The sequence below is a fragment of the Colobus angolensis genome, unplaced genomic scaffold (genome assembly GCF_000951035.1).
Source record: "Colobus angolensis palliatus isolate OR3802 unplaced genomic scaffold, Cang.pa_1.0 Scaffold21, whole genome shotgun sequence".
In the NCBI taxonomy this organism is placed as follows: Eukaryota; Metazoa; Chordata; class Mammalia; order Primates; family Cercopithecidae; genus Colobus; species Colobus angolensis.
In genome coordinates this window covers 5,991,587-5,999,347 of record NW_012115266.1, presented here as the reverse complement: position 1 = coordinate 5,999,347, position 7,761 = coordinate 5,991,587, and the positions used below count along the sequence as shown (strand labels likewise).

The window sequence follows — 7,761 nt, the reverse complement described above, 5'->3', positions numbered from 1 at the left end:
ATTTGTGCACTGATTTTGATTTAATAAATCTGTGTAGTTCTTATTCTGTAGCCAGGCACTGTTTTTTTTTGTTTTTGTTTTTGTTTTGAGACAAAGTCTCGCTCTGTCGCCCAGGCTGGAGTGCAGTGGCTGGATCTCAGCTCACTGCAAGCTCCGCCTCCCGGGTTTACACCATTCTCCTGCCTCAGCCTCCCGAGTAGCTGGGACTACAGGCGCCCACCACCTCGCCCGGCTAGTTTTTTGTATTTTTTAGTAGAGACGGGGTTTCACCGTATTAGCCAGGATGGTCTCGATCTCCTGACCTGGTGATCCGCTCGTCTCGGCCTCCCAAAGTGCTGGGATTACAGGCTTGAGCCACCGCGCCCGGCCCAGGCACTGATTTTTTTTTCTTTGGAGACAGAGTCTTGCTCTGTTGCCCAGACTGGAGTGCAGTGGCATAATCTTGGCTGACAGCAACCTTCACTTCCCGGGTTCAAGTGGTTCTCCTGCCTCAGCCCACCTAGTAGCTGGGACTACAGGAGTGCACCACCAAGCCTGGTTAGTTTTTGTATTTTTAGCAGAGACGAGGTTTCTCCATGTTGGCCAGGGTGGTCTCGAACTCCTGACCTCAGGAGATCCACAGGCCCTTTTCTTGACAAGTTCTAAGTGCTTTATAAATAACAAATCATGTAATCCTCACAACCACTATGATGTCAACACTTTTTAATCCCCACTTGAAGATGGAGGCAACTGAAGTACAGAGAGGTTGTGCAAACTGCTTAACATCACACAGCTGAGAGTTTAGGGATCATCTTTCAGTAGAAAAGGTCCCTGTGAGCAGAAGCTTCATCTGGGGCTGCCCTGGTCACTGCTACAGCTCTGCACCCAGAGCAGTGCAACACACTCTAAAAAAAGGTGTATGGGAAATGGGACCTGGCCACTCGGAGAGAAGCTGCTGGGGAGAAGATGGAAGGCCTGGAAAGGCCACTCCTGGTCAGGTGGGCACCAGTGTGGTGGCCTGGAGACAGTGCCAAGAAGAAATGAAAAGTGTCCTTGACAGATTGCATGTAGATGAATGAGACAGGATGCCAAGGCCTCAGAGGAACCCTTGACCCCGCTTTCCTTCATGCTACCTCCAAAATGCATCCAGAATCCAATTCCTGTCCCCTCCCCTGCTCCCATTCTGGCTCCCTGGTATTACTGCCACAGCCTCCTAAGAGGTAACCCTGCTCTCACTCTCCCCTCTTCCTCCACACAGCAGCCAGAGGGATCCTAAGAAAACGTAAGAGCATGACACTCCTCTGCTCAAAACCTGCCAATGTGTTCGGGAGTGGCAATGACCTCTAACCCTGCAGGACCTGGCCCCTGCTTCCTCTCGGCAGCTGTGCCTCCTGCCATCTTGGCTACCCCGAGGCAGCTCCCATCCCAGGGCCTTTGCACTGGCTGTTCCATGGGCCTGCAAGGTTCTCTCCCACATTTCCAAAGATCTCACTCCCTTGCTTTCTTCAAGTCTTTTCTCACCATGCCTCACTATCAAAAATGCAAAACCACAGGGCGCAGTGCTGGGTCTGTAAACCCAGCACTTTGGGAGGCCGAGGCGGGTGGATTACTTGAGGTCAGGAGTTTGAGACGAGCCTGGTCAACATGGTGAAACCCCATCTCTACTAAAACTTAAAAAATTAGCCGGGCGTGGTAGCGCACACATGTAATCCTAGCTACTTGGGAGACTGAGGCAGGATAATTGCTTGAACCGGGGAAGCAGAGGTTGCAGGGAGCCGAGATCGACCCACTGCACTCTAGCCTGAGACAGAGCGAGAGTTTAAGACCAGCCTGGACAACACGAAGAAATCCGTCTATACAAAAAAATAGAAAAATTAGCTAGGCGTAGTGATGCCCAGGTACTTGAGAGGCTGAGGTGGGAGGATGGCTTGAGCTCAGGAGGTCGGGACTGCAGCGAGCTGTGATGGCGCCACTGCACTTCAGCCTGGGAGACAGTGAGACTCAACTCCGTCTCAAAAAAAAAAAAAAAAAAAAGTAGGCGGTTAGATTACACAGGCCCTGAACCCCACCCTAAAGCCTTCAGCATTTTCAAGTAAGGGATTACCAGGTTTGCAGGTCTGCGGCAACTTGGCTGCAGTGTCCAAAATGGGTGGGGCAGGTGGGATTAAAGTGAGGCTGTGGAGACAAGCTATTGGCAGAGAGGACACACTTTAAACCCTGGGAAGATGGCATTACCCAGAGAGGGGGAAGGATGAGGACACTGCAGAGCCCAAGACCATCGCCAGACCCGAGTCATGCGGCTCCTTTGTTCCAGGAACCACAGCTGACTCTAGAAGCAATAGCAGCATTTTCACTCCGCAGGTGCATCTCTTCCCCACGCTTTGGGGTGCCTGCCCTGCCTATGACTTCTGGGGCTGGGATTTGAGGCACTACCAGGCCACAGCTCGCCAGCTCATAGGCGGTTAACTACCTGATTCAGCTCTTCGTCTCTTTCACTCCTTTACATCGGACTCACGAGGGCTGGGGGACAGCTCCCTTTCGCTAAGTGCTTCCCGCGTGCTGAACACCGCACGAATTCCCCTCGGCCCTACAGGACCAAACGACTCAGAGAGGGTGTGCGGTTCCACTGAGGACGCCCAGCGGAACAGCCGCGCCCGCAGCGATGAGATCCCCTGCCTGTCCAGCCCAAGCCCAAGCGCCCTCGCGGTCACGTGGCATTTCTGGAACATTCAGAACCTAACAGCCAGAATGCAGGAGGGCCAGGCCGAGGCCGCAGCGCCAAACAACACGCGCAACTGGCGGTCGAGGACCAGGCAGCGCCCACCGGCTAGGATCTCTATCTCGGTGAGCGGGCGAAGGGCTGGGGCCCTGTGCCGCTGGCGATCCCGGGGACCGCCTGGAACTCGCGGCACTAGGGATCCAGATGGAAAGTAACCCAGAGCCACTGCAGCCGCCGGAGACACAGCTACAGCACCGGACTACGGCCAGGATTGCCATACGCCACGGGCGGGGCGAAACCCGGCCTTTTGAAAGGCAGCGATTTAAGCCAATCAGCGCAAAGGGTTGGCAACCCTCCGCCCAATTGGAATCGCTCTCATTCTGAAGGCGGTTCCGACATGGAGTCCGGCCGCCCAATGGGAGAGGTGGAAATTTCCAGAACGAACGGAACCAATGGGCGCGGCCAGCGCGGCTATGATTGGCAAAGCAAAAGACCAATCTGCGTCGCAGAAGTCCGCTCCTCCCTCCGTTCGTGCAGCCTGAGATGGGTGGGTTTATAGAGGGGCGTCCAATCCTGAGGTGCGGGGGAGGCAGGGTTCAGGGAATCACTCCCCGCTGTCCAATGAGAGGGAAGTGGAGATGATGGGCTGGACCTCAAACCAGTAGTAGAGCAGCACAGAGAGCCCCCTAGAAGTACTCGACCAGTTAGCAGGCGAGGAAGGGGCGGGAGCCGGGGTCCCGGCAGCTTCTAGTAGGTTCCAGAAGGCGGCGCGTGCGGTTGGGATCGCGGAGCGGACGGATTCGATTCAACGGGGTTCCGGGCCGCGCTGCGCTATGGAGCAGGTGAAGGGGGAGGGGCGGGCTGAGGCCCCGAGACCGCTCGGGGACCGGCGGAGGTCCGGCCACGGTAGGGGGCGGGGCGGGTGCCGGATCTAGGCGACCGGAGCTGGGTGCTGGGGCCGGACGGGGCGGCGGCGGGGAGGCGAGGGGCGCGGGCGGCGGGCGGGAGCGGGATCTGTAGTGAGGCCGGCCGCGGGTAGCGCCCATCGCCCCTTGGTTGGGCGAGGAGGGCCGGGAGGAGGCCACAGCTTGGGTGAGTCCGGCCGGCGGCGGGAAGAGGGGCCGCGACCAGGTCCTGAAGGCGTCCCAAAGGGGCTGCTGCGGGCGATTCTGGGGAGGGTGCGGGCCGCAGAGGGCGGGGTGGAGTTGGGCCAGGGGCCGGGGTCGGCACCCGCGAGGTAGCGCTCCGGGAGATCTGAGACAGCCGACGGAGAAACCGCTCGGGACTTAGCCATGAGGAACTTGGACGGATCCAGGGAGCGGGGACGGGAATACACTGGGAGTAACCCAGGGTCTTAGCAGCTTGGGATCCAGTTGGGGCAAATCTTATTCTTCTGCATCCGAGAATGTGAGGGTGGGAGAGCGTTGAGCGGGGATTTGAGGAGCCGCAGACCGAGTGTAGCTGATGCAGTAAAGGGAAGGGTGCCGCAAAAGTCCTTGGAACGAATTCCATCTCTGACAGTGGTTTACAAATGTATTGCGGCCCCTCCCCCTCTTTTTGTATGCGTGTGTGTGATTGTCGAGTGACCGAGGACCGACGCTTCCGAAAGGTGGGTCCGAAAAGTGGATTTCTGGCTACACTGGGACGGTTGTAGACAATTTGCAGAGATTAACCGCTAGAAGTTATGGGCCTCTCTTGAGCATTTGGGGGGCAGAGTTTGAAGCGGCTGCTGCTTCCTTTCAGTGACTTGGTTATGTCCTTAGTAGCTTGTGGTTGTGAAAGGCCTAGAGATTTTGTTCCATTGGAAGCTGTCATTGAGCTGTAATGATTCATCGGAAGAAAAAGGACAAAACAACCTCCGAGAAACCTCTACCAACATCTGAGAAATCATCCGCTCGAGAGTACTACCCTCGTCGCTCCCGTCCCATAACACTTGGGGGTGACAATTCTGAAACTATACCTGGTATTTGGTTCTTACTTCAGGTCCATAAAACTAACATCGCCCACACGCTCCCCTTAAATAAGACATCTCGATGGACTAGTGACTACCACCCTTTTTTTGGTGTGAGTTACAGAGCTGAGCCTTTGGTCTCTTGTAGCAGTTGCTGCTCGAGGCAAAGCTCGAGCTTCCTTGCTGTATTAAAAAGAGTGGAAATGAAGTTAATAAACTTTTTGTGCCCATGTAATACTTCAGTTGTATGTAGGATTGAATGGGCTGTAGTATAGGTGAGGAAAAAATTTCTGGAATAAGACATTGCTCTTTTACTTTTAAGAAAGGATCTCAGCTGGGTGCAGTGGCTCACACGTATAATCCCCAGCACTTTGGGAAGCCAAAGCGGGCAAATCACCAGAGGTCAGGAGTTCGAGACCAGCCTGGCCAACATGGTGAAACCCCCTCTATACTAAAAGTACAAAAATTAGTGGGGCATGGTGGCGCACGCCAGTAATCCCAGCTACTGGGGAGGCTGAGGCAGGGGAATCGCTTCACCCCGGGAGGCGTAGGTTGCAGTGAGCTGTGATTGTGCCACCACACTAGTCTGGGCAACAGAGTGAGACTCCGTCTTGAAAAAAAGAGAAAGGACCTCTTTTTGCTGTAACAAATTTATTTTTTATTTTTTAGAGACAGGGTCTGGTTCTGTGGCCCAGGCTCAAGTGCGCTGGTGAGATCATAGTTCACTGCAGCATCAAATTCCTGGCCTCAAGCGATCCTCCTGCCTCAGCCTCCTGAGTAGCTAACCACACGCCACCACAACTGGCTAATTTTTTTTTTTTTTTTGAGACGGAGTCTCGCTCTGTCGCCCGGGCTGGAGTGCAGTGGCCGGGTCTCAGCTCACTGCAAGCTCCGCCTCCCGGGTTTACACCATTCTCCTGCCTCAGCCTCCCAAGTAGCTGGGACTACAGGCGCCCGCCACCTCGCCCGGCTAGTTTTTTGTATTTTTTAGTAGAGACGGGGTTTCACAGTGTTAGCCAGGATGGTGTCGATCTCCTGACCTCGTGATCCGCCCGTCTCGTTCTCCCAAAGTGCTGGGATTACAGGCTTGAGCCACCGCGCCCGGCCCACAACTGGCTAATTTTACATTTTTTTGTAGAGACAGGGTTTTGCTATGTTTCCCAGGCTGGTCTCGAATTTCTGGTCTCCAGTAATCCGCCCGTCTCGGCCTCCCAAAGTGGTGGGATTACAGGCTTGAGCCACCGCGCCCGGCCGTTTTTTGTATTTTTTAAGTAGAGACGGGGTTTCACCGTGTTAGCCAGGATGATCTCGATCTCCTGAGCTCGTGATCCGCCCGTCTCGTTCTCCCAAAGTGCTGGGATTACAGGCTTGAGCCACCGCGCCCGGCCCACAACTGGCTAATTTTACATTTTTTTGTAGAGACAGGGTTTTGCTATGTTTCCCAGGCTGGTCTCGAATTTCTGGGCTCAAGCTATCCTTCAGCCTTGGCCTCCCACTGCATTAGCACTAGAATTACAAGCGTGAGTCACTTTGCCTGGTCTTAAAATGTTTGTTTTTAAATCACCACCACCCATGATAGAAGTGTATGTGCAGGTAGATAGATGGTGAATGAATATTTGACTTAGGACAGCAAACTGACATGGCAACTGTACAGATGACGTGGCATTTAACCCGAGGTGTGTTTGAGCCCACCATCTGGAAGCCATTCCTGAAAATAAACAAGATTTTGTTTTCATTTTCAACTGTGAGGTTTGTATTTCAGTTTAGAAAATACTCAAGTTGGTCTGGGTGCGGTGGCTGACACTTGTAATCCCAGCACTTTGGGAGGCGGAGGTGGGTGGATCATGAGGTCAGGTTGAGACCAACCTGTCCAGCATTGTGAAACCCCATCTGTAGTAAAAATTTAAAAAATTTAAAAAAAGAAATCGCCCCAGGGGCGGTGGCTCACACCTGTAATCCCAGCACTTTGGGAGGCCAAGGCGGGTGGATCATGAGGTCAGGAGTTCGAAACCAGCCTGGCCAATATGGTGAAACCTTGTCTCTATTTTTTAAAAATACAAAAATTAGCTGGGCGTGGTGGCATACTCCTGTAGTCCCAGCTACTTGGGAGGCTGAGGCAGGAGAATCGCTTGAACCCAGGAGGCGGACCTTGCAGTGAGCCGAGATTGCACCACTGCACTCCAGCCTGGGTGACAGCGAGACTGTCTCTCAAAAAAAAAAAAATTTTGGTGGGCATCGTGGCACGCACCTGTGGTCCCAGCTATGTGGGAGGCTGAGGCAGGACAGTTGCTTGAAGCCGGCTGGTGGAGGTTGCAGCGAGTGGACATTGCTCCACTGCCCTCCAGCCTGGATGACAGCGAGAGTCTGTCTCCAAAAAAAAAACAAGTTGGACAGATTTTGAATGTTCAAGCTTGTCTTTTTTTCAATAGGGGCCTTTCAAATAAATCCCGCAATGATACACTTCTTACGTTTAACCCAACACAGGCATACAGCCATGTAACACATTCAGTAAAACAGTGTTTACTGTTATGTGCCCTGTGTGCTGGTATTTTTTGTCCCACTTGGTCTCTTAAAATGCTGATCATGACCTACAAAATTGATTTCCTGACCCACTGCTGATCAGTACTATGTTTGAAAAATGCTTTTTTAAAGCATAGGCAGAAACTTCACCAGCTGCCTCTTGACCCCACTTAAGTTTTGTTAACCCTTTGTGTTCTGGCCTCCGACTTGGGCTCTAGGATTTTTTATCCCTTGTTTGCTTAATTTGGCAGGTTCCTTCTGCCTGTGCCTCTGTAAGATCTCTGATTGATGGAAGTTCCTGATCTCTCTATTTCAGGATTCCAAAATCATTTCTCTTTTTTTTTTTTTTTTTTGTCCAGATAGAGTCTCACTCTGTCCCCCAGGTGAGAATGCAGTGACGCGATCTCAGCTCACTGCAACCTCCGACTCCCAGGTTCAAGTGATTCTCCTGCCTCAGACTGCTGGGTAGCTGGGACTGCAGGCATGCACCACCACATCGGGCTAATTTTTGTATTTTTAGTAGAGACGGGGTTTCACCATGTTGGCCAGGCTGGTCTCGAACTCCTGACCTCAGGTGATCCACCCGCCTTGG

At 53.2% G+C, this 7,761-nt stretch overlaps 1 protein-coding gene across 3 annotated transcripts in view; it reads left to right on the top strand.

Annotated features, from left to right (window-relative positions):
• Nucleotides 1-2,551: 2,551 nt before the first annotated feature.
• Nucleotides 2,552-7,761, top strand: part of STIP1 (stress-induced phosphoprotein 1) — a 26,383-nt gene continuing 21,173 nt past the window's right edge. For 2 of the 3 annotated variants that reach the window (XM_011942612.1, XM_011942611.1), the window contains exon 1: nt 3,391-3,540. In XM_011942612.1, coding sequence (XP_011798002.1) covers nt 3,532-3,540 — 9 coding nt within the window. In that variant the 5' untranslated portion in view covers nt 3,391-3,531. Of the gene's footprint in view, nt 3,246-3,390; nt 3,541-7,761 lie in introns of those variants that run through there. The other variant, XM_011942610.1, reaches the window with a different exon arrangement.